This window comes from Chiroxiphia lanceolata, chromosome 3 (genome assembly GCF_009829145.1).
Source record: "Chiroxiphia lanceolata isolate bChiLan1 chromosome 3, bChiLan1.pri, whole genome shotgun sequence".
NCBI lineage: Eukaryota > Metazoa > Chordata > Aves > Passeriformes > Pipridae > Chiroxiphia > Chiroxiphia lanceolata.
The window spans coordinates 51,249,999-51,276,867 of record NC_045639.1 but is presented as its reverse complement, the minus strand read 5'-3'; the positions used below and the strand labels follow the sequence as shown (position 1 = coordinate 51,276,867).

Below are 26,869 nucleotides of genomic sequence, written 5' to 3'. Positions count from 1 at the left end.
TACTTCAGCAGAAGACTTCTCATTGATTCAGAGGCATCTTTTATCACTGCTCAATAGCACAGCTAGACACATTAACTGAGGAATCCATTAACGATAAGCACAGGGGAAAATTGATTTTACAGAGCCATCAGCCTCATGTCTGCTAATATTATTTCTCTGTGCTTCACTTACCCATCCACATCCTTCTCTGGTTTCACAGCATTTAATACCTTACTGCTATATAAGCTTTCTGGGAGGTCAAGGGCAAGGCCCTGCACGTTAGGATCCTCATTAAGTCTCAAGATTTCACTGACAATCTAGGAAGTTAATAAAAAGCATTAAAAATCAGAACAACAGTTAAAAGGAGAATTTAGTTAGAAGGAGGTAAAACCTGTATATTTTTTAAAATTACTTCAGAGCCACCTTTGCTTCCCTTGCATATTACTGCAACTTCTAAATGAAAAAGGCAAAAACCTGCTTTCCTCGGTTTATATTTCCATGGCTTACCAAATTACCTGACTATTCTAAACATCTTGCAAAATAAACACAAATTATGTGACATTATGCTGCCGAAAGCGTTTGCTCTTTCATCATTCCAAATCTCAGCAAAAGCTCATCACTGTAACAGCTTCAGCAGATGTTTTAGAAACAAGACACCTTCGCTAAAACGTAGTTCGAAATTGGACTAGATCACGTCCCAGCACAGAACATGGATAAAAAGTTGTAACACTAAAAAACCAAATCTACAAGAGAAAATTAATTATATTAAACCAGTATATATCATTACCACTTTTTCTTCTCAAAACACCCTTATCCCAAGAGCTGAAAATTGTCTGGTGAAGTATTGTTATGTTGAAAAGGTAAAAGTTTAAGAATTTCAAATACTGAACCAGATGCAAGTTCAAGTGGTTTATAATTGGTCACATTTGACATCTGAGACTGTACTAGTTTTTCTTGATTACTTACTCTCTAAACTGTGTTATTCAGCAGCTAAAACACATTTATCAACAACAAAGTGTATGTTCTTCATTTCAAAAGCCCACTCTTTTTAAATGGATATCTCACTATCCATAACCTACAAAACTTCACAGTAAATTACTCACAACGTACCTGGAAGCAGTTCTTGATCTTACACTGCAAGCCAGTAACATTTTAAAAACAATATACAAAACTCCCAAGGTGCAGGATTATCAAACTCGCGAAGTACAAGGAATCCAGGTGGAAACAGTGGCATCTTTTACTATACATTCCTTCACTGGTTTTACTTTCAGATGGTTTGCTATATTTAAAACATACTTGATATTAAGTGCTGTGCCTTCAACAAGGTAAAGAATTCAAGCCCTCTAGTGATTTGGGGTGGATGTTTGTTTTTAAACACATACTTTAAATATTAAAAGACCAATAAACAGACAAATTCAGCTCCTTTCCTTCCCTGCCCCTCCCCCAAATAATAAAAAAGTCCATTAATCTTTAATTTCCCTGAATAACTTGGGCAAGAACTAGGTACAGTCACAAGAGCAACTGCAGGAGACAGGATACGCATGCTGGTATGAGGGGATGCTGCAGTTAAACACCAGACACAAAACCAAAATGTTACTCTATTGATTCTGCTCCAGCTTGCCAGGGGACAGCAGACAAACCCATTAATTTTTTTCCCCATTCTTGCCAGTAAGGAAGATAATACTTGTTATTTGAACTAAGGCAATTCCAAACCTAATTTGAGTTAACGGAGGTCAGTCAAAGTAATAATTAGTGTCAGCAATAAATAGAAGTTTATGACAAAAGCGAAAAAGGAAGAGTCCTTCAGGTATTTCAATTACCTCATCCTTGCTGCTACCTTCAGGGAGACAGATGTGAATAATGCGTAGACCAACCTGTCGAAAGAAAATACTTAAAATTACCAAAGGCAAGTAGCTCATGATTAATAACAGATGTATCAGCTAAAGCTTACCTCTTTGGCAAAGTTCTTGTTTGCTTCTTGAATCAAATGATCATTATGCGCCTTTGGGAACAAAACAGAAACCAAGTTTTAAAATAATACATTTAAAAATGTGAGTACACTAATGCTCATGGGTCATCTACTGCCACCACCTACGACTCTTAGAACGCCTCCATCAACGCTGTCTCTGTACAATCCTAAACATCCACTGGTCAGAATATGCGACTAATACGTCTGTTCTAAAAAGGCAGCAATTAAGAGTATTGAGGCCATGTTGCTGAGAACACAGCTGCGTTGGGCAGGGCACGTCTCCAGGATGAAGGACCACCGCCTCCCTAAGATCTTGCTTTATGGTGAACTTGCCACCGGCTGCCCGCAAGAGAGGAGCCCCGAAGAGAAGATACAAGGACTCCCTGAAACAACATCTCAGCCTTGGCCATATTGATCAACATAACTGGTCTACTCTGGCCTCCAATCAGGAGGTCTGGAGATGCACTATCTATAACGCTGCTGATGCTTTTGAGAAAGCACGCAGGATCACCCTTGAGGAGAAAAGACAACGCAGAAAGAATCGTGTCTTGCCGATACCACCTAAGGAGTCTTTCTGCTGTGCCCTTTGCAACCAGACTTGTCTATCTCATATTGGCCTTTTTAGCCACCAGCGTGCTTGTAGCAAATGTGGGTAGAGCCCTTCCCAAATCTTCGTTCGCGAAGCCAAGCCATGAATGAATGAAAAACACTAATGCACGTCTGTGCAAAAAACATAGTGATGATGTTTGTGTCTACTGGTACTGGAACAAATAAAAAGCCTAGTAATTCTAAGAAAGAAGCAGAAGGTCATCCCTATTATTCCCAAAGAGTTCAAGACTGATGACAGTGAACAAAAGAGCATTTAAAAGGACAGGCTTCACAGTAAGGAGCAGTTCCTGTGTGGGAAGGAGGGCTTGCCCTCCATCCCCTTGCTCCCTCCCTGAACCACCAGCATTCCTGGTACCGCACTACCAGCATCCCACTCCTCAAATCTGGCAGCTGGAGGTGAGTGGCAGCACAGAGGCTGCTGCAGTGGGAACACTGTGCAGAGCTCACACCGGGAAAAGAGTCAGGTCAAAGGACAGCTCAGCAGCTGCTCCCCTATGCCAGTAAATGTGGAACTGTACCCCCATACTGACTGCTCAAGAGTTTAACTGGGATGGAGCAACTGGTGATACCACACCGTCGCCTGTAATGTCCCTAATGCTGCAGTACTGGCAGGTGAACAGTTATCTTGTGTGCATGCAGAAACCTGCCCTGAACTGGCTCCTATCAAACCCATGGAACAGCACAGGTGAGGCCAGGGCTCAGGACATGGGCTGGCATAGCATAAGAGCAGGACAGGGGAATGCAGGGGACCACTGAGCTTTGCAGGGCAACAGTTCCACTGTTAAACAGGATCCTGATGCTACATTGTAGTTTTCAGCTTCAACAAAATTAAGCAGCACCCAACAATCTGTTGCAAAGATCCAACACAGGTTCAATATGAATAATAAGCAATGCAGGTATCAACCTCCGTTATCAATTCAGGTTCAGTTGACTCAAGAGGAAAAGAACAGTCCTAAAAGCATTCCACAGCAGGCTCAGTCTACAAATCCTCATTCTCAGTACTTCTGAAGAGGTGGTGCCATGTGATGCCAATTGCTGTTAACAAGGAGTGATTGGCAAAGGAGATAATTTCGCTGCCCTCCCTCTGCTCCTCTAGGTGCAATGAGGCATATGGGGAGCAGCATGAATCCTAAGGCTTTGCCCACATTACCTGGTAGAGCAGTGCACACAAGAGCATTTGTAGACTAAAGTAAGTCTTCTTTGTACCACCAAATACACATTTAGAATGAGCTCTGCTTCAGTCCTTACAACCAGACTAGAGCTAGAGTGATTGACAGCTGGAGAACACGGCTTGGTTGAATTTCCAGAAGGATCTGGCCACATGTTCCTACAGCCACCTCATGACGCAAACCAAGCAGGATATACAGGGACAAGAGGGACATCCCTTTCCTTGTGTCAGCATAAAACACACATGTGGCCATGCAGAAAACCAGACTTAGGGGACGAACGTGGTTGAAAGGAAGCCTCTTTAGACTTCTCAGGCTGAAGTTGCAGCTGGATTAGGCTGTGATCTCAGGCTGGATCACAGACCCAGTCCAGCTCATGAATGAAGACAAAACAACTGAAAAGATGGGTCATCACTTTTCTAGAAGTCCTTAAGCTTATAGCCTTGGAAGGCTTTGTGAAAACATTAAATGCAATTACCAGGGAGAGTAAGAGACGGGAGAGCCTGTTCAGCCAGCCTCACTAGAAGACCTACTGAAATAAAGCTGTTGTTTCATTACTTAGATTCACTATGAGTACTTAGAAAACACAGTTGGGTTTTAAAATTAAAACCTACTGGATCAGAGTTTCAGTGTGTGCCCACTCAAAACCAATGCCACTATCCTAGGAAACAGTACAAAGGCATTTTGTCTGCATGGTTCTGGGTCCCACTCTGAATGACAAACATCCCTAGTTTCTTGGCTTTGAAACCTTAAGAAATCTAAAGAGCAACATCTTTCAGCTTTGCAGGGATAGCAATCCTCATCTCTGATTTTGATTGCCTGTCTGAAAGATCACCTGCCTGAGTGAGATGGAAAGGAAAGCTCTTCACAGCATTAGTAAAACAACAACTTTCAATTACTGCAAGATTCCTTCACATCACAAAGTGCTGCTGCTTCTACAGGATGTTGACTCTTCACACAAGACACTTACTTCACTCGGGCCCTTCTGAGCTGACCGGGACTTTTCAGAATGGTTTTCCTCTCCTTAGAACAGCAGTAACACAGTGATAAGCTGTAGCTGCCCAAAGGTAACAAGGCTGACAGGAAGCAATAGGGTCTTTCATTAACCCTGGTAATGTTATTTCAGAGGTGGGAGGTGAAGGGACACCCACTGTTTTCAGGCACATAAACGCTTTGTTCAGGATTGCAAAAAAAGCTTCCAGCTAAATAAAGGTTGAGGACAATCACTTTAACACAACTATGCCAATCAACTTAGATGAGCTGTGAGAAAAAATTATCCATACTCACAGTGGGGAAGACTACATTAGCAAAAGGAGGAAGGGATAAAATCGTCCCTTTCTTTTGCAAAGCTTTCCCACAGTCTGAAGTTTGCTGTGGCTGTTTCAGAACTGAAGAAAAGGGCAATCTACAGCCTAGTGGAATTACCTCCTCCTATTGCTTTGCTTTATAATAAAGCAGATAATATTTTTTATAAAAAAGAATAAAAGTTACTTTCTGCATCATGTGCTTCTGAAGTCTCACACAATGAGTGGTAGCAAAGGAGATTCAGTGAGCACACGGAGGTACTTTACCTGAATAATGGCAAGTGTTGGCTCAAGCTGAGGGTTTTGTCTCTTAAGAGAGGCCAAGGATTTCTTTGCATTCTCGGTGATTTTGCTGCAACACAATAACAAGCAAATCTTTAACAAAATAAACCTTCCTAACATTAGTCAGCAGAAACTTATGTTAGTCAGCAATGTAACATAAATCTTAGGCACATATGCTTTCAATCACCAAAATTATGGTTGGATGTAAACTCTGAGGGTTAGTGTTCAGCACATAGGTACAGAGAATTTTTTTTTTTTTTTTTTACAGCTATTTGCGTCATTGCTCCGACATGCCCAAAACATTATAGCTAGACTGATAATTCATGACAAGGCTCGTCCAGCCTCACCATAGGAAGTGCACCAGGGAACAACCACCCTGCACTTTCGATTCAGGTGGGTCCTTTTTTTCCATACGCTCTCGGCCAGATGCAGAAGCCTTTACACCTGGGTCTGGCACAGCTTAACACCAGCCCCAAGAGCAGCAGACCATCCACTTTCATGGATGCCATTCAAAACCACTGGCAGAAGGGAGACAGAGGAGCTCTGTTTGACACACTGTTTCTTGGAAAAACTGGTGACAGCCAGGCACTGGGAATGCTTTCTGGAAAAAATTTCTGGGTAAGTGGTTGTCGGCTCTCCTGTTACCTTTTGCACCTACAGATGACACTTAACCAGCAGAGGAAGGAGGAGACCCCCGGAAACACGTCTATGTGTTTGTTCCCCACAGCAAGCAAGACAAACGGAGGAAAACACAGCCTAGAGTGGATTTTTTGATACCTCGCACCGTGCCCCTTGCAAAAGCCAATGATCAATTAATGCCGTGGCAAACTATCCTGGCCAAGGTTGAATCGGTGAGGCGGGGGCGACGTGGGACACGTTTTTCCAGGAACTCATCTGCGCACAGCCTCACCTGAACCACCACTACATAACGGCTGCTGTGGTCGCTCTCAAAATGCCACAAAACCAAAAGCCATGGCAAAAAAACAACCCAACCGAGTGGTTCTGGGGGAAGGGGGGCATTTCACTACGACGGCCCCCAAAACCCACCTCAGAACCCAACCCGACGCACCCGGTCAGGAAGCATCCCCCAAATCCCCTTTACCACTCCTCCCTCCATGCTCACACCATCATACCCCCCCCTCCCCCGGTTGCATCAGCCGGCGCTGCCTCCCCACGTGCGCCTCTTACCGAGCGGCCGCCGCCGCGCCGCCGCCCCGGGGGTGCCGCCCGCACAGCCCGCGGCTCGGCGGCGGCGCGGCGGGGAGCGCCGAAGCCAGGCAGCGCCGCAGCGCCGCGCTCCTCATCCCTCCAGAGCGCTCCGGCAGCGGCGGTGCAGCAGCGGCGCCGGGACGGGGAGCGGGGCGAGAGGGCAGGCGGTGCTCCAGCTCCGCCCGCCCCCTCGCCCCGCTCCCCGTCCCGGCGCTCGGCCGCTTTCGCTTCCGCTTTTTTTGCAACAAAATATCACCGTCCAAGTCACCTCCAAACATCAGCTCCGACAGGGAGAACCCATCACCTGCCGCCCCCGCCCTCCCCAAGGAACAGCACCCAAAGCTTTTGCATACTCAACGTTTATTAAAAATAGTATGAAATGGCCCCTGGGAGAAGTTACAATGCTAGTAGAAGTCCCTTTTTCTGTTTGTTTGTTGTTTTTTTTTTTTTTTACCCCTCCCTCCCAACTCCACCGATTGCATGAGATGCGAGTTAAACATTCCCCTAAGCCATTTAAACAAATCGACACGTGCGCGCACATATTTACCTTCTATCCATATTTACAGTACTTTACAAGCTATATTAAATAAATACGGGCTCTGCTACACCTCAGCGTCTTAAATATGTACAACATTATTTCTCAGTCAGATTTTACGAGATACGGGTCCTATCACAGTGGATGTGCTGACTGTAACAAGTATCCCTGTGGTATGAGCTAGCAAGTACCATGACCAACCAGCCCTCAAAATAACAATTTCTAGCCAATGCAAGATATGTGTGGTAAATAATTTAATCCATTCTAATAAATTCAAGTCCTCAAATCTTAGTCGACAAGTAGTTAACTGTACACTGATAACTTCAGGTTTTCCTCATGGTAACCAACGTAGTAAACAGTCAGCTGTTCCAGAAGTACAGTGCTCTGTAGCTTAGGGGAGTGATAAGTGGTTAGTAAAAATAACATTTCTATGAAACTCCTTTGTTTATTGATATGTTTAACTCGGTACTGGCTTTATCCATGTAATCTGAAGAATTTAAGCACCAAAACAGAACAACAGTCACACAAAATGATCAGTGTAGACGTATTTAGGCTCTCCTTTAAGTACAATGTTTTCAAGTAACAGAATCCAAAGCTGTGCAACAAAGATGACAAAGAGGAGTAAGTGCGCATGATATTGGAAAGCCTGTCTTTGCTCTAAATGGCAGCATTTATTCGATAAATTATTTGTAAAATAATGGAATGTATTCTCATTTTTTAATCTACTATTATTGTATACAAATTGGATTAGAGTTAGCCCTGGCTGATTTAGCAAATACATCTTCTACCTCTCTCTGTCAGGAAGGGTTATTTCCCAGTACAGGAGATGCATGCCCTGGGTACGGCTGCTTGTCACTCAACCACCAGTGTCACTGAACCACACTATGGGCTAAACATGCTCCATGATCAGTATTTCACCCAAGTACCTGGTCAAGCCTCATTCTCTCACAGGGTTACTGACACTGGGACTTGAACAAAGGTCCAACAGGTCACAGCTACTTTGCAAACTCTCACACAGCAGCTTTCAACTGCTGGATGCTGAGCTACATGATACTCAAATTTTCCTTGTGTGTCACAAACACCACCATCACTGGAGGTTCCAAAACTGGTCTAGTCCTCTTCACAAGTGGAGCTCCCCTTCTATTGCCAGAACCATTCCCCAGACGAGGACTATGTCACATCCACAGGTTCTCATAAAAAGCCACCACTGCCTGTCTTCTGCTGACTATGCAGTTCCAGAAAGTAGAAGAGGCTATCAAGCACTAGGACTAGATTTTGTTTAAAATGTAAGAAGCTTGTTGTAAAGTAATATAGCATATGCATTGGTCCCACACACTTGGAATCTGTCTGATGAAAAGTAACGTGCAAAAAAGTATGTGCAATTATGCACATTGTCTGTTGGTGTAATTACGAGAACCCTCCTCAGAAATTTGCCCAGCCACAGGAGGGGTGCTACTCAGCTAAATGCTCCTGTATGTAGGCAGAGTACTCACGCAGGTATTCTGGAGGCAGAATACTGGAAACCAACTGGAAAGTCCAAATACTAAGGTTTCCACATGATAAAATGCTTTAAGAATCAAATGGTATCAGACCTGGTTCGATGGTAAGAATGAGGTGGTTATGACACCTAACAAGGGAAGAGATGCAAAGATCCAATACAAGATGAGAAGTCCACCTGCGCTCCAGAGAGGGACTCCAGACAGTGCACATATGGCCTTTTTTATGTTCAGGATTCTAAACCACTTTAAAAAAGATACAGTTCACATCTATTTACAATATTATTGTGATATAATGCCTGATTGTGTAATATTGTGGAAATACATGATGCCAGTACTGATTGTCCTAGTATATACTCTGTCATAATAAGGCAGTACAGCTAGAAATTATTGAAAGCATCAAGCAAAGCTACTTGAACTGAGGCACTGAAATTTTTCCCTTAAAGACTGTACAATATTCTGCTGATTAGGAGATGGTACCCTCCACAGGTAGTCATTCAGTTTATCTGAATCACTATATGCAGTCAGATATGGGGTAAGTGCCTGTTTGCTGTTGGCAGACTTTGCAGGAGTACAGGAGACAGTCTTGCCACAGAGCGTTTCAGAAGGAACAGCGTCTGCATTACGCAGTTTAGGATCTGATTTCCTTGTTTGGTTCTGAGAAGTCTCCAAGTCAGATCCCTCATCTTCAGACTTTATTTCAACATAGTCATCATCATCCCCTTCTCCTTCTTCAGAATCTTTGAAATTCGAAAAATAGTTCTGAGTGGCCATCTGTGCTGTCAGAGGGGGGGCCCTGTTCACTCTCAGGACTTTTTGGGAATCCTGCAGAATTATATCTGAACAGTTTTCAGGGATCTGCTTTCTCATCTCCGGCCCTGTACATGCTGAAGCAATACCAGGACTTTGATGATTGTTGAATCGGAAGTTCCTATTCAAATGGAGCTTTTTCTTGTCAATTTCATTAGTATATACAATTGATTCTCCAGACCTGTTGACCACAATTGAGGAAGATGACTGCGACCTACTGTATGCCTGTGGTTTTACGTTGCTTACTCTCCTCCCAAGTGAATTATAGATGTGATCTTGATGTAAGTTTTCTTTGTTCGGTTGGCTTATAATGGCACTCCACCTCTGCGCTGGGACATGTAAACGGTTAGAAATCTGAAGGGAAGGCACCGATCCAGCTGACAGCAACTGCTTTGAATTACTTTTTGTACCAGCTTCTGTATATGAGTTCTTAGACTTTGGGTTTTGGGATTCAGACCACGGAGAGAAGTCGGCCAGCTCGCCGTTACTGTACGTGGAATGCAAAAGCCAATCTTCTGCTCTTGGGCATTCGCTGGCAGGCTGGGAATGGGGAGGTGATGTGGCCACGGGTGTGGAAAACCTCCCAGCTGATGGCTCCTGAGGAGTGGCCCAGGCTTCCTTTTGGACCTTCGGAGTACTGTCTCTAAAGACAATTTGGTCATAGAGCTGGGAATATTCAGCTATTCTGGCACCTAGAAAGGAGAGAGAATTAACTTAGCAGAGACAAGGAATCCATTCCAGTTAATCATGTGAAAATTTAAAAATCTCAAAATGCTTAGTATCAGTCAAGAGAAGATCTTTCAAGTTGTGCGAATATATTCGGCCTCAACAAAGTAACACGAAACAATGGAGGCTGAAAGACCCTTTGCATTGCATTTCAGTACACTGTATTGAGAAAAAGAAACATAAAGTATCTTGCTATGGTGAGCAGTCACGCAGAACACAATGCAGCCCATAGTTCCAACAATATGCTGCTTGTTTCATATTAAAATGGAAAATAACATTCTAAAAATGGCCTGGTTAATAAGATATTTAGGGACTTTTATAAATATCACAAGAAGGCAAGAATGACACTCTAGTGCATGGAGTCTGCTGGCTCCATGTTCTCAATTTGTTTCAATTGACCATGGACAAAAATAGTTCCAGAACTCTTGCATATCCATGACTTTGCACATTGACAGAACAAGACCACCACCTCTTTCTTATCTGACCCCATTCCTTGTGCTTATGGGTGTGATTGTGAATGGTATCTGAGCAAATGTACATGACTTATCAGATGGTGAACCATCTTGAAAATGAACAATTTAGTCAAACTCTGGAGATCACACTATTAAAGAAAATAACTGCTTTTCTGTAAAGAGGCCAATAGTGCTTTGAGCATGATTTCTATTTCCAGTCTCAGCTAATTGCTCTTTCCCGATACCACTCTGCTATTTCTTCCCACGGTTATCAAGCAATGACAAGAAATGAGATATAAGGGACTATTCATGTTAAAGGAGTCCCAGAAAACTCATCTCAGTGGTAACACAGAAAATATGATACTGATACTCAACGAATAAGGTGGGGAAAATTCATAATCTTCCAGTTCAGAACACAGAGTTCACTGAAAGTTACTCAAAAAATGTATCCGTGTAGAAACGTTTTTAACATACCAATAGCAGGACCCCCTTGTTTCTTCTCCTCCAGAATAGCAGCAAGATCTTTGTGTTTCAGTTTCTGTTGTCTGCTAGCTGGCTGTTCCTGCTCTGGACTTTTAACTTTCAAAAGCTGGTTAGCCTTCTTAATTTTTTGACTGTATTGCCTTGCCATCATAAAAACTCTGTTCTTCGTTTTATCCACAACAGCCAAGTCATTTTCCACACTCTCTGCACACACATTGGACAGAACATTTTTGGCAGGTTCATATGGACTATCTACAAGAGGTATCTCACTGGAGTAGGAAGATCTGTTCAGACTCATAAAAGAGTTCTTGCATGGTGTAGTGTCTTCAAGCCTGAGATTCGCCTCACTAATGGTGGCAGCCCTGGGCTTCACAGTTTTAGGGAAAATAGGAGTTTCTGGCAGAGAGAGAGTAGACAGCGAATACTCTACATCTTTACTCAGTTCAGGTGTACTACCAGAATGCAGCCTTTCCTGCATATCATCTTTACAGACAGGAAAGGCTGCAAGGACACGGTCTCTTGTCTTTTCCTCATTTTTCTTGATATAGTTCTCCAGGTCATTCCAAATCTCATCTACTTCCTCTGAGAGTTTATCTGCTGCAGACTTATGGGACAGAGAATCAGAGTTGGAGGAGCTATCTACTAAGCTCAAATAGTCATTGTCAATGGGAACACGATGGTAAGGACTTTCATCTTCACTGAACTGGAGACTCTCTTCGGAAACAAAATGTTGTAGATTGTCACAATATGCAAAGTCTTTTTCCAAAAAACTCCTCCTTTTAGAGGTTTTTAAGGGGTCACATTTAAAATTCAATAGTGGTGTTTCTGGAAGCACTATGGTGTCATAGATGTTGTCTTCAACAATCCTAAGCTCATCCAAACTTGAAGTAGGTGCTTCTTTACTGAGTAGTATCTCCTCCCTACCAACACAAACGAAGGTCCTGTTTTGATTTGCTGTCCTCTTTTTGGATGGTGAATCTAAGCTGGTTTTGTTTTCAGCCTCATAGAGAGAGTCTCTAGCAGATCTCTGGGGGCCACGGTGTGTCTCCTCCCTTCTTGTCAGACCCATCAGCTTTAAGTCGTCATAGCTTATATTATCATAAACATGTTCAATATCATCAATAGTCAACTCCTCTGAAGATTCGGGATATGCATTCCTACTGCTCACTTCTGCTATCTTCACTTCCCTTTGAGAACCACGCTCCACTATTTTACATCTTGTGCTGGCTGGACACGTGTTACTTTCACCAGCACTACTGGCCCGTCTGACAATTTTGTGACGAGTGGGGCTGGAAGTCTCGTTTTGATGCACTACCCCCAAATGCCAGCTGCATGGACGCCCAGAAGAACCCCTCCTTTCTCCACTGACAGCTGAGCTTGCATTGGACATAGACAGTGATGGTACAAACATTTGATAATCGTCTTCATCATCTTCGTTCTCATAAGGTGGGCGCCGGCTGGGAAACAATGCCTGCCTGATCTGATGGTCCGTCCAGATGTTTCTGACAGAGGTACTTCCTCCCAGGATATTCATGATTAGCGAGTTGCTCTGGGTTGTGCTGAATTGTCTAGGAGACTGTGGCTGTCTAGCTGTGCAGGAAAATGGAAGGTCAGTATTCAGCTGGGTTGACTCTTCATCTGAGGGGTCCTTGGAGCTCTGTGAAGATTTCAAATGTGCAGGTAACATTAGCATATCCCTATAATAATACAGCAATTCCCTCCATTCACAGAACTGTCATAGCACTAGTGGGTCCTGCAGCATATAATCGTGTGCAGATGGACAGGGCAAGCAGGCTCCTCAATAGAGAGCCAGGGACCAACGGTGGCAGTGCCAGACTACTTTGTCTTCTAATCCTTACCATGGCTCAGAGTTCACTCTTGGCATTTAATAAAATCTTACTTCAAATACAAGACAGTAGCTTATGTTAATGCATGAGTAATTAAAGGCAAATTTGTTTGGCAGGGGTTAGATTAAACCTTTTATGCTAACTCTGCAGTTTTACAGTTGGATTAAGCTAATCTGACTCTGGGCTTGTGCCAAAAGTTCTGTTCTCCTCTCTTTCCCCTTGCCTATAACCCTAGCAGAAAGAAATCTTATGCTCTTTAGCATATGCCACTGAAAATTTCTTCTTTCTTTTCAGAGTAAGTTTTCATCCAGATCTAATTTACAGCAAGGCCACATGCTTATGCCAACATGATGCTGCAGAGATTGCCAGAGGCTGGGAGAGAGAGGGAAAGATAATTCCTTTTGGCTTAAGTTAATGCTGATTGGTTTGGTTAGTTGCTTGCTTTCCCAGCCCCAAAAAGAACAGCCTTTCATCATAGAGATGAATATTTCAATGATATGAATACTAATACATGACATAAACTGTAAATTACGTACTTAGGTAAAGCAGATTTCTCTGACATATATATGATGCATAGCAAAATAGAAGTAAAAATAATTACATACCTGCATTTCACACTTGTTGACATTAAGACTTCTCCGTTTTTCAACATTTTCAGCAGCTTGGCTATTAAGTCTTTTTCTTCCCCCTTTTGATTTCTGCAGTGAGTTTTGCTGTACTCCCTGTGATTTTAAAGAAAAAAAGCAGGGGAGGGGTAATAAAATCTACAGTTCTTTGTACAGTCTTGATCACAGGAATTATTAGCAGCTAGAACAGGTCAGGGATCCACACTGGGAGATTAATAAACTCATGAGTCATCAGAGCACTGCCACAACAATGATTCAGAGCCTAGAATATCTGTGAAAGTATTGTTGCCACATCTAGTATTAAACACTAAGCTACTAGTATACACTTTTACAGTGGTATTCTTTTGGGCTTACTCATACTTTTGTACTTACTCATTCTTTTGTACAAGCAAGGGGGAGAACTAGAAGACACTGCACTACGCTCATATAAGATACTATTTTGTCAAATATTTGTAATGCAAATAGTGTAATTTCAAAGAGGAAATGCATAGTAAGCTTCAAAAAATTTCAATAATTGGTTTGATATAATTAAAAAAATAAATGGACTGCACAAAGATATGACCTCAGTATCAACTAAACAAAATAAACTGAAAATCTAGATAATTCAATACAGGCCTATTTCAAAGCTGAGGTTTTAGTCTTTCAAAGGTACTACATACGTGCAGAAATATCATACAGACTGGGAAACACTACCTTCTGTGCAGTAGTAACAGATAAAGACTCTCGTTTTCAGAAATTCTACTCAAAACTTTTCATATTTAAGTTTACACATTCCTAGCTACTGCCAGGAGCTCATAAATCAAGAAACATCACATCACCTGCAGCAGTGCCTGAATCTTAATATTCAAGTCTTTGCTTTGGAGACCTGAAGGCACTGTCTTTGCATGCGGCCTAAAAAGGTTTCTTTCATGGCACCAGATGAAGAAGCAAGGAAAAGCCAGTTGTGTGCAACAGGTAAAAACAACAGCTTTCTGTCAGAACTAAGTTTGAGGACTGCAAAGGACTAAGTAAAATCTCGTTCAAGCAGTGGGAATTTCTCCCTCTCTATAGTGGCTACTTTTACATCTTCTCTGTTAAATGCAAGAGAGTATTGTGTGAAGTCTAAATAAAAATATATTTAAGAAGATAAAGTTGTAAACACTTGCAACGCATTCTTTCCTCATGGCTGTTTTACAGATAATTTTAATCTCTCTTCCATCCTCCCCAGGAAAAAATGATTTTATTTTTTCCCCTCTTTTTCCTACCTGCTCAGACTCTTCTTCATCATCAGCGTCAATCTGTTCTGTAGCAGAAGTCTGAAGATTTTCATCCTGGTCGCTGCTGTAGGCTGGTTCAATAGACTCTTGAAATTGGCTCTCCAGCCCACTGGATTCCAATGCAACCTTCTTCCTAGAATTCAGCAGGGCTTCACTTGATCCTAGTTTGGTGGCTTGAGATAACAGAGCTCCCTCAATACCAATCCGCTTAAAAAAAAAACACCACAAAACTTTGATTAGAAGTTTATAGAGATTCTATATTTTTGTAACACATTGTTTTACTTACAGGCAATATTTAAGCTACAGTGAGTTAGCTGCACTGAAATGAGATTTATAAAGGCATAAGTACAACAATAAGTATTTTCCCCTACAATATTTTGAGCAGAAAAAATATATGCAAATCCCCACTTCCCCCACCTCCCAAATCATGACCTTCAGTGTTATGGCATGACAGTGAAGTCATATCTAATGTACCCTGTTTATAAAACTTCCACACATCCCCACTTTAAATTCCATTCTAAATAAAACCCTAAGACTGAAAATTCCACATGAGACTTTCCAACTGTACTGGCAATATCATTACAAATTCTTACAGGAAATGTACAAATTAGAAATGCTCATTTCTATCTGCTTAAGCTGCATCTGCTCTGTTTGGTGATATGTCAGGATTTATATATACGATATTTATTTCAGAGTGAGCTGAAACTTTCCAGTCTTATTTAATAAATGCAGAGATAATGTGCTCCAAAGAATAAACACTATCTTTATACATAGCACTTCCTTGATTCTAGTGGTATTTTTAAGTATTCTATAGCCCTAGTAATTGATTGTACTGTATTATAAACCACAACAATATATGGATTGGTAATTTTTTCTTTATTAAATATTCCTGAAATAGTAAACTGTATTTCTATTGTTTTCATTCCAGTAATCCTATTTGAGATGCTAAATAACATTTACAGGTTTGTTTCCATTCTTAAAGTCAACACAACCAAGAAGATGCAGATTCTTCAGTAAATGCTGTACTTCAAGTCAAAGGAATGTGCTAAAACAAGAAATACAAGAAATGGCTTACCTTCTGCATATCTGGACTTATATCTGAAAACAGAAATAAGTAAATGATCAAACTGTTATCAGTTTTTGCCCATTTTAATGCGACACTTATATCCCAATTACAAATTTCCCAAGGGGTGTTGAAGGCAGCAGCAATTGAACAAACGGACTATAGGGTCTGTGACAAAACAGACAGCACGAGATTTACCAGAGTTCCACTTTAGGGCCTAATTTTGCAACACTGCTGTTATGAGCAACCATCCACGATGGCCAAGACTCTCTGTGTTCAGTTGCTAGGATGTTTACACAAACCCCAAGTTTGGAAAAGCAGACATTAAACACTGATATTTTGTTTTCTTTTAAACTTCCTCCTCCCCCCCAATGTATTTAGGGACAGTTATAAGAAAAAAGAATCCATCTTTACTTGTTCTACGAAGTACAGAAGCACTAGGTCAATAAACAGTAGACAAAGTAGCTTACCATTTGATTTCAAAACTTTATGGACTCTAGATGAGGGTTCTGAAAACGACAAAACCAAGTTTAAGCACTCCAGCATTCCAAAGAAAGCTGGGGGCATCTTCATCAACTTTTTATAACATAGATATCAAAATTTAAGCTTCTGAGCCCATGCAATGAAGCCAGAATTTAATTTCTTTATCCCCCGATCTCCTCACAAAAAACCCCGAACTATTTCTTGCAGTGCCAAACCTACAGCTGTTACCAAAGAACATATATGTTTCTCAGTGCAATATAAGCTCCCCTCCATACAACAAGGCACACATAAATTTTTATCCCATGTTAAGATTCCTGCTTTCAAAAGACTTGGTCATCTCTGTTGTTACACTAAGTTGTTGGAGGTTTTCTGTTCGAAATATGTATGAGGTATCAACAACTTAAGAGGGCTTAAAAAGTGTGGGTAGCTGAACATTATATAGGAGGCCATTTGATCAGTATTTTGTATTATTCCTTTCACAAGCAGACCAGCACCAATGCAATACTACACCTCAGAAACAAAGGAAGATACCTGAAACGTAATTAGAGCTTGATTGTTTTTCAGACATAAATGCTACTGTATATTAAATCATTACATGTTAAATATTTAACATGTTAAATCATGTATGTTAAATATTACATCAATACCCTCATTGGTCTTGTTGAAGTCATTCCCAATAAACAGTGTTACACACTCCAAATTGGAAAGGTCTTCAAGGAGACAAAGAGACAAACACAGTGACTGCAATATGAAGTCACACAACTACAAAGACAGTAGTGTCTTTGAGAGGAAACTAACAGTAATTATGGATATGTGTTCAACCTAGAAGGAAGAACACCCTCTAAAGTCAGCATAACTATTTCTCAAATCTCTATTATCCATAAGGCAGACATTACACTAAGTATAGATAGCAATCATGTTTTGAAATAACAAGCCTATCATAATCAGGATGGAATCACTTCTGAGACAAGTTACTGCAGAGAGGGGGAAATGTCAGATTTAAATAATGTGACTGGTTTTCTTTTATCCATTAGAAAGTACCAACTGTTCTTTGTGCATCCACCGTTAAAAATGTAGGTTCATTACATTAAATGCAAAGAGTGGATAAAAACCACAAATCACAGAAACAACAAATAGTTAATAAGATGCTTCACCCACATCTGAGAGATACTGTGCCATGTTAAATCTGCACAGTGTGCAGATTAAAAACTAATTGCATATGCCCAGCCTCACTCATCTCTAAACAGTCCTGTGTGGTTTTCCTTTTGTCATCTGGATGGTAAAGGAGTTTATTCACCTGATTTCCTTCTCACTCTGTGAGGAGCAGTGCCTTCCTTAGGCTGATACGATGATTTCATTTCTCCCTCAGGGCTATAGTGGAAGCCTGGGTGATCTGGGGAACAAGCAGAGGCATAAAGAATAACAGAATGACAAGGATGGCACTTCACATGCCTTGGCTCCCTTTAGAGGCAGTACCATCATCCCTTTATGACTGATACAGTGGCACCTCATCAGAACCTGGAGCAACACAAGCAAGATATGCTGCTCTAGGATAGCTGTTAACCAGCCAGCCAGGGAAATGCTTTGCCCATGTAGTTGTGCCTGCCTCCAGATGGCTAACCCAGAAACATTTATCCGCCACCATCGTGTTTGTTTGCCAGTTTCTCAGTCAGAGCCTTTCTGACCAACTCTACAACAACTGTGTAAATAAATAACAAGCCTGCTATACTCCAAGACTTCCTCAGCATTTATATCCTAGGATTACTGCTCTCATTCTCCTACACTGCTAAGGATTATTCATGAAGAGCTGAAGCATCTTGCACCAGTAAAGGCAGAAAGGAGAAGATGCAACAGTAGGGACTGTGCATATGGGGCTGTGCTCAGAGCACAGACAGCAGCATCACGTGCTTTCCTGTGCTGGATTGTGGGACACACACAGATAAACTCTTCAGATGTAAGAAGACAAGCGTCACTATCCTCTAGTTGCAGGTTTGCCAGCATGAAGAAGTCATAGCATTGCTATGTAGTTCTTCAAGGTGTGTTTGCATAATGCTAGCCCTTCAGTGCTACTACCCAGAAGAAGTTTATACTACAACACAGGAAAGATCACATACTTAGTCAGCATGGAGTAAGCAAAAGAGATTGACCAGTGTTTACAGTGGGTTTTATTTGCCTATTCCTTGCTCATCAGCTTGTTGGTTGCAGACCAATCAGCCCAAAGCCTACAGAGCTCCACAGGATCTACATCCAATTTTGCCTTTTCCAGCAAGATCATAATTCAAGGAACATAAGCCTGACCTTCTTCCATCTCAAATGAAATCGACAGCTAAAGCCAAACTTTTGAAGATGGTTTTATTATTTTTTTAAAACAGAAGTGAAAGAGAACCAACTCACGTATGGCATCCATTTCGAGAATTGCCTGTTTAGCCTGGAAGAGTAAAAGTAACAAATGAATGAATGAAAAAGTTAATCTGTTAGTAGCAGGACAAATTGCATTGCATAGTACAGATAGTAGTGAGTTTATATGCAAATAATGGCAAGTTTATTTTTGAACTAATAAATAGTTAGCAGCATTATTTTTTGGTTTGTATTTTTTTGTTTTTCTCTGTATGTTGGACGTGTTACATATGTGAAGAAGAATTTTGCTGGCAGGAGCTTACCAGCCCAGAATTTAAAGCCATAGATCCGTGTCGCCATATCCTGCTAGGATTAGCAAAAAACTGGCCCTAGTATCTGGAGTATAGTGCTCTGGAATATTTTTTTGGTGATTCACAGAACATTTCCTCCCTAAAAATCAAATAGTTTAACGCCCTTATTATTTTCTTACTCTGAAGTTGTTGGCACATAAAATGCTATCAACATTCCTTCAAGAGTTTCCTTGAGGTAAAGCTATTAAAAAAGAATAATCATAATTTGGCTCAAGTGAGACTGAAGCAGCATAAAAAGTGTCTCATGATTGCTTCAATTTTTTCCCCTTTTTGATAGGAAAAAAAAATCTGAATGTTTTAGCAAGCGTATCAGCTAATAAGTAAGAAAATAAACTAAGCTGAAACACCACATCTAACCTGCTTGCCCTTCTAGAGGTGCAGTTCAGTAATCTTCCACCGGGCGTCACATGTGGACTACTGTTAAATTCTCCAAAAGCTGGGCAGAGAGAAGCCTCACAACTACCAACTACTGGTTTGTCAGAAACAAAATAAAATAAAAAAACCGTGCAGATAATCACAGAGATTTATTTTGTTAGGCTTTTCCTTTCTAAAGTGCCATTATTTCTCAGAGCAGAAAATATTTTTAGTTATGCATTTCTTCCACAGATTAAAAAAAAAAAATCGAATAAGAAGTAAGAAAGCAATTTGATACAAAAGCTGAGATCAAGCTACAATTTTTTTATTTTTTTTTACAACCTAATAAGTTGCAGCGATTATTTACATTGTAAGGATGGATACTAGCATAAACATTATATTTTCAATAGACTTTGTCAACAAAGAATTAAGAGGAGAACTAGCACTAGGAACTGATAGGGCTTTTTTCTCCCATAATTCTCTTTTTGTTGCACTGTTGAACTGAGAGTTAGTACAGTACAGTGCACACATCAGCCACAGTTAACAGTTTTTAGCAATTACAGCAAAAATCTCAGTGAAAAAACAGTCAGGAAAACTAAAAAACCAACCATAAACTCAGTGTGAAAGAAATCCTGTTTCCACATGAGTCAGTGGTTGCTGTGTCTTGGCAAGAGCTAACTAGGCTTAACCTCCTCTGAGAGGTGGTATATGTTACACTGGGAAGCATCACCTGAAGCTCTAAGACTGGATTTCATAAATAAAAGGACCAAATTTCCTTATTCCAAGATATTATAGCTATGAACATGGTATTGGTGCCTCATTTTCTCTGGCACAAAGCTTGCTAGCTATCTCACCAAAAAGGGCCTAGATGTCCCAGCTAAGGATGCAGGGTTCAGGATGGGTGTGTGTAGTTTTCAAGTAAAGTGTGTGCTGGCAACAGTTTCACTGCTATGATACTGAACCAAGATCAATTAAAATTAGCTTGGTAACATCTGCACATGCTGCTCTGCAGACAGGCAGTATCAAGCTAAGATATGCTCCTATAGTCAAGCTTTCTGACACTGCAGTTCTATTACTTATGTCTTAGCAGACAAATGCTGCTCACCCAGTTCAGTTCTTCTACTCCTGTACCAATCCCTGCAGATAATTATAGTGGAACTTTCCAATTAATTCTGAGGAACTTTTAAAGACATAAGTAAACAACATGTTAATTAACCGGCTGTAGCCTAAACTCTGTATATTGCATGCATCTTGCAGCTAACAAGATTGCTTTAAGTTAGTGATTTTGTTTGGGGTTTTTTTGTTGTTTTTTTTTTTTTTTTTTACCTTGGCAGGAATTTTAGCAGGATGATTTTCTAGAATTAACCTCTTCAAGTGAAGAATCCAAAGACGCTTATCTTGCTGCGACTTTGCCTGATAAAAAAATTGAGCACCATGAGAAAAATGCATTCCTGCACTATGCAGTGTCATAAATAGCATATGGACATCATCCAGGTTACCCACTGGGTAGAGGGGTTTCTGTCATACCTGGACAGTATGTTGCATCTTGGGATTTTTGTAGTGGAAGACACTAAAACTAAGTGGTTCCTTTGGTATTACTTCAACTAGCATCAGGTTTCCACACTGTAACAAAGAGAGGCAATGATGTGAATCACAGAGGAGTTTTGGAGAGAACTGTACACAGCACATTACCACCTGCTCTCTGACATACCAGTATGTGAGCTTTGTATGCAAACATTTCATCTCTCTTTTTTGTAATTAGCAGCATCTTGTCAAAGAGGAACAATGTGCGCTCGTTTTTAGCTCGCTGAATGCGAAATGTTCCTTCTAAAACCAGCTCCCCGTAACTCGTGAGGTCTGGCCCTTTCCAATTAGTGAGCAAACTCTGTATCTCCTGCAAAAGATCAAAAAAGAACAACCAACATTCATTTCAGAGACCTTACTGAAACAAAGACCCAAATGATCTGCTGAGGCCATTCCCACTCTTCTACATAATGTTCAGCATCCAACAGTGGAAAGTCACAACCCAGCAGTACTGAGGTTGCTAGGTTATGTGCAGCATTGCAGTCAGGTGCTTGGAGACTTATTGCAAAGCCCAGACTAGAATATGGCCTGACTACTCGTTACTGCCTCTGCATGGACCCAGCAAAGAGCCCTGAGTTCCCTGGGGCAGCCTGTAATGAAAGAGTGCAACCTTGTCTCCTTGTGTTCTCAGAGATGGAAAATCTTTTGTAATGTAGTCATCAGTCTCTCTCATGTCTGTTCCCTTCTCTCCTCTACATCCCTAATCAATTCCTCTTAACACTTGCCTCTCACCCTAGGTATCCTCCTGAAGTTGTGTGGTCTCCCACTGAATGAATTATAATGCCATGTCCGTGTCCTGTAGGCCCATCACAGAAGACACTTCTGTGAGGTGTTCAGATTGAAGAGATGATTCTCAGAAGACTAAAGGACCAGGAGTGATTTGGTCAACTGAACATCTGAAGATTTGCTTGTATTTCAATGTTTGGTATAGATAAGATAGATATTTCTCACCTTATTTATTAATTAAGAAAATGAAAAAAAAGGTTGGAACAACATCTAAGAACATCTTCACAAGCCTGTCACTTAACCATGGCTATTCTTGTTTCCTTGAGTTGCTTGCATTTTCTGTCAGTGGCAATAACATAGAACTGAAGCATGGGACAGCAAATTCTAAAAGCAGACTAAACCTTTAACTAGAGAAATCTTTAAAAACATCCATCAGATTTTAAACCTGGCAGCATAAGCGAAGCAGGGACAGATTGCCTCATTCTAGATTGGCTCTCTAGTTTGGTTTATGCACACAGTTGTTACTAAAAAAAAAAAAAGCAAACATAAATGAAAAAAAGTTGCACTTTATCACTTTATCAGATCTCTCCAGGAACTTGTAAATAAATCAGGGTACAGCACAGGGATCATGTCCACCTCTGTTGAGGGAGATGTTGCGCAGGAACTGCTGTCACAGTAATTGCAGAATTAGAGACCACATGGCAATGTGATAGCCCACAGAAGACCTATCCTTATGGCTACAGAAACAGATTTTACTTTTTTAAAGGGTAACTATGAACATGAACATTTTCCACAACCCCACACATTTGCCAGCTGAGCTCAATAAATTAAAAAAACAAAAGAATCTTTTTTCCCAAAAGCCCTTAACCTTCTTTATTGCCAAATATAATTACTCAAATTTATAGTAGATTGTAGTTAAAAGTCATTAACATGCATTTCCAGCAACATGTGGAAAAAGGTTACACTGCTGCAGGCAAGACATTGTCAAATATAACCCTATTCTCCCTACACATAAACAACAACAAAACAAAACATTAAAAACCCCAGGAAAAAAAAAGAAAACCACAAAAAAGGTAAATAATTTTCATCTATGTTAAAAAGAAAAAAAATGGACAAAGAATAACATGACATAGATTTCTGAAATTATATAAGCCTATTACTCCCTTTTGCAAACTAAAAAAATCTCCCCAGTTTTCTTAGAGAGACATAAATACTTCGGATGAAAGTGTAGTCTAAAATCACGATTTACTCAGAACCAGGAAACAGAATGCAGGTAAAAATTCTACAAAAGAGCTTGCTCTTGATGCCAAAAGTTATTCGGGGTGTAGCTTTTGTTTTTTCTCCTCAAAAATTCTTCATTGGAAACAAAGTTAAGGTTTTTTTAAGTATCATGTTTCTAGGCTCATGCTTTTCACAAAAGCAACTGATAATGAGTCTGCAAAAGCCCAAGAGGAAAGTGCTTAAACAAGAATCAGCACAAAAAATGCCTCAAAACAAAATTAATCAGCACAAAGGGGAGAAATCGGAAACCACAGGATTTCTGAACAAAGCCATGCCCTAGGGTTGTACAGCAATGCTGTACAATTGAGGGAAAGGAAGAAAGAAGAGTTATCTTAAGTTCCATATTACTGCAAAATAAATGCTTTACAGGATGCTGCTTGTAGGGTAGAGATGTCTGAGATTTTCCTGGAGCAGTTATGACCATGCTTTCCAAGATCGAACAGCCACGGGCATGCTCAACAGGAGACTAAATTATGACTGACAAAGATTAAAAGAAAAGATAAACTAAAAAATGTTAATTGCATATATATTGACAACAACAGTCAAAAACACCCATAAAATCTCTTTGGGAACTCACCTGGAGCCTGATGGCATGTTCATGTTTCCTTTTCATGTCATTTATATGCCATGCCACCCTCTGCATTGTATCTATGGCATCTAGCACCACATCATAGCCCTCAGTGTCCTTGTCAAGGTGGTTTTCTATTTCCTAAGACAGAAGCAAAAAAAAATAAAAAAAGGCCTATTATTCCTAAATGAATTTTTCTAGCTGGACACAATACAATATTTTCATCTGTACTATTTTGTCTTTGCATTGCAATCACTCAAATGCAACGTTCCTGCCTTTGTTACTACTGCATGTTGCTATCAATTTGATTAACACAAGATGACTAACGAAGTCAAGCCTTTATGGTCAGTTTAGCAGTGACTACACTTGCAGCAGCTGATGTGAGCAGAGAGGCCCAGAAAGAGTGTGCAGCACACTGACAGGAGATCTTTTCAGACAGTATTTAATGGCATTCTTAAAACACAGAACATATCTACACACTTACAAAACCCTGATGGAAATACACAAGGCATAACTTTACAGCTGGAGAGCAGAATAGTGCCAGACATTTTAAATAAGGATCAGTGTCTTTATACTTCACTAGAACATGACTCTCTAATAGGAAACATATGTTGAAAACACTAACAGTAAAGCAGGAATTTCTGAAACTTGCTTAACTCAATTCACTGAATATGGAAAGAGTTCCCACTTCCTCAGTCATTCCTCTACACAAAATTCTTAGTAGTCAGGGTGTTTATATGTATGTAATCCTTCTTTCAATCACCCCCAACATTGCAATATGTGGAACAATGCTGTTCTTCATTGGAATAATAAATTTGTGTACAAAAGTGTTTAATCATGACAAGAATTTTCTGAAGAACTTTAGAATTACAGACCAGTTTTCAAAAAAAGTGCTAATTATTTGTTATGCACAGACTGATTCAATGTGTCTAAAACAATTACCATGAATTCCCCATCCCAAATACATGCATATGGTGTGAAATGGCGAAGACAAATGAAAGAGCATTTAAGGAAACCGAGAACCTTTCTAACCATCAAGCCTTGTACCAAAGGCAAGAACTCCCACATGCAGAAGCCCTAAACAAAATACATTTCTAATGTGTGCTTACATGCAACAGCAGGTGGTACTTGAGGATGCGTTGGACAGGTTTCAAGAGATAAGAGCCCAGGGGCAGAGAATGCTGCAGCGCTTCTTGCCGCTCTCTGAAGAACTTGGCCAGTGCCTTGTTCCTCATGCACTCTGTCAACACAGCCACTGACCTGAAAACATCAATACATACCTTTAGGGCACTGTCTCAGTAAGTTTGTAGGTAAAGTCAAGAATTGTTTTCTTATTTCCTTGTAAAAGAGGGCAGCTGGTTCTTATTCTAATCACTGCTGTTTCTGCAACTACTCTTTCTTACTGGGAATTATATATGCAGTGTAGCAGAATAAGACCATCATTTTCTAAAGATGGATAAAGCAATGAACAACAAGAACAGTAAAACCAAAATTTTAGATGAGTATTTTTAAAAAATTATTGCATTTTTTAAATTTTTTACAGAAAAGGTAAACTCCTTGACCATTCCTCGAATTTAAGAGGGGGAGAAGCTGTTCTGTTTTTGCATAAGCTGCAACTTGTACTTCTTAAATTGGCCAAAGGACAAACAAAGAAAGGGAACCCATAATTCCTACCTTGGATAATTGGTGCAGTACTGCGTATATATGTGGAAATCTTCACTCTGCATGGGGAGGAAAAGTTTGCATATATTGAGATTTTGTCAAACTAGCAGCTAATGTGTGCAAGATAAAGATGATGATGCCAAGACAACACTTCCAGTTCCTGATCAATGCTTTCACTGTGATAGTCCTAAAACAACCAGAATTTAATTTCACTATTTATGGGGGGGAGGGGAGAAATTTTTCATTTACTTGAAGGAAAAACCAAGGAAATCTACACAGAGATAAAACAAGTGGCTTTGCAACACAGCCTCCAAGGTACCTCATGAAAATCTATGCATCTTAAAAAAAACCCAAACAACAAAAAACAAACCAAAATACCATCACTACTCGTATCCCCTTCAAACAGCTGGCTTGCACATATCTAATTTTTTTGTGTGCTATAGTACACATGTATCATAGAATTGTAGAATACCCTGAGTTGGAAGGGACCCACAACTATCATTGAAGTCCAGTTCCTGGCCCTGCACAGGACAGCCCCAAGAATCACACCATGTGCCAGACATACGTACTGTGAGAAATAAGTTTTGCAGCTTATGTTTGGCATGTGATTTTCAAGCAATTATAAATACTTTCACATTTGAGCACAGCCTAAGCGTGAAATTAGAAGCCACAAAAGCGATCTTTTTTTTTAAAGTAAATTATGCGAAAGCAGAAAGCTATTACCCAAACAAGTTAGAACTAGATTTGGGTGGGTTTCCACACTTGCCTGTCACAGTGCAATTGCTCAAACTTAATGCTGACAAGCTTCTCAGAGCTAAAGTTTGAGCTTCATTTCTTTCCTCCCTGGCCTAATTTTTTCTTAATAATCATCATTTAATTCTATGGAAGAACAGGTTTCCAGAAACACTCCCATGTGCTCTAAATCCACACCTGACTGTCAACTTCTATCCCAAATAATACACAATTTCTGCTGCTTGCTGGAGTTCTAAAGACTAAGAAAGCACTGTAGAATGGCAAAGTGTCCCCAAAATCAATAATTTTTTCTTTCCTAAGCCCTAGACTGATAAAATGAAATCCTCCAGTAGTAAATAAGACCCCAGTTTCCACACAAAACATCTTCAGAATGGGCTCTGGCATTCTGCAGCACAATAGCTGTGCTCCAGGAGGGGCTGTCTACCAGAGGTCATTGCTGGTGAATGGCAAGACCAAACATCTGCCTTCACAGAAGGCAGTGCTGCTCTGAGGAGAACAACCGTCTGGGGAGAGGGCTGATGCAGGCTGTGGCTTTTGTTTCTCATTGTTTGGGTTTGGTTGTTTTTCCTTTGGCCATTCATCAGGGAGAGCCAGTGCCCTTCTCCAATTCCAACAGCACTAGTCCTGTACCACTCTCACAGGGGTAAAGCAAGTTATGCCATTCATTTCTCCACTGAGCAGTGATCCATAAGGACCTTGTATAAATACGATGTTACTCTGCATGAGTACAAGTCATTGCAATCCATTTCAATATGTCTTAGTGGATTTCAGTAATAAATGTTCTGAAAAAACTAACTAAAGCAAACTTCTAATAAATGTTTCTCCAGAGGACTGTGATTCCCATTTACTCACTGGCGGGCTGTAAGCTTATTAAACTGCTCTTCTCTTAGAAACCAACAAAATGTAGTCTTGATACAAATACAATTAAATAATTTAGC

At 40.5% G+C, this 26,869-nt stretch overlaps 2 protein-coding genes across 7 annotated transcripts in view; both read right to left on the bottom strand.

The window, feature by feature from the left end:
• Window positions 1–5,429, bottom strand: part of MTHFD1L (methylenetetrahydrofolate dehydrogenase (NADP+ dependent) 1 like) — a 147,219-nt gene extending 141,790 nt beyond the window's left edge. Inside the window, exons 1-4 of one of the 2 annotated variants that reach the window (XM_032683983.1) lie at window positions 5,295–5,429; window positions 1,931–1,981; window positions 1,800–1,853; window positions 172–296 (exon numbers count right to left, since the gene is read on the bottom strand). In XM_032683983.1, the coding sequence (XP_032539874.1) occupies window positions 172–296; window positions 1,800–1,853; window positions 1,931–1,981; window positions 5,295–5,429 (365 nt within the window). Of the gene's footprint in view, window positions 1–171; window positions 297–1,799; window positions 1,854–1,930; window positions 1,982–5,294 lie in introns of those variants that run through there. The other variant, XM_032683984.1, reaches the window with a different exon arrangement.
• A 1,432-nt stretch (window positions 5,430–6,861) lies between these two features.
• Window positions 6,862–26,869, bottom strand: part of PLEKHG1 (pleckstrin homology and RhoGEF domain containing G1) — a 129,800-nt gene continuing 109,792 nt past the window's right edge. For all 5 annotated transcript variants that reach the window (XM_032683854.1, XM_032683855.1, XM_032683856.1 and 2 more), the window contains 14 exons: window positions 25,191–25,237; window positions 24,626–24,776; window positions 23,526–23,657; window positions 21,069–21,251; window positions 20,885–20,980; window positions 20,684–20,770; window positions 18,690–18,723; window positions 17,593–17,688; window positions 16,283–16,321; window positions 15,825–15,847; window positions 14,738–14,956; window positions 13,473–13,595; window positions 11,012–12,677; window positions 6,862–10,051 (listed from right to left, as the gene is read on the bottom strand). In XM_032683854.1, coding sequence (XP_032539745.1) covers window positions 8,949–10,051; window positions 11,012–12,677; window positions 13,473–13,595; window positions 14,738–14,956; window positions 15,825–15,847; window positions 16,283–16,321; window positions 17,593–17,688; window positions 18,690–18,723; window positions 20,684–20,770; window positions 20,885–20,980; window positions 21,069–21,251; window positions 23,526–23,657; window positions 24,626–24,776; window positions 25,191–25,237 — 3,999 coding nt within the window. In that variant the 3' untranslated portion in view covers window positions 6,862–8,948. The remainder of the gene's footprint in view (window positions 10,052–11,011; window positions 12,678–13,472; window positions 13,596–14,737; window positions 14,957–15,824; window positions 15,848–16,282; window positions 16,322–17,592; window positions 17,689–18,689; window positions 18,724–20,683; window positions 20,771–20,884; window positions 20,981–21,068; window positions 21,252–23,525; window positions 23,658–24,625; window positions 24,777–25,190; window positions 25,238–26,869) is intronic.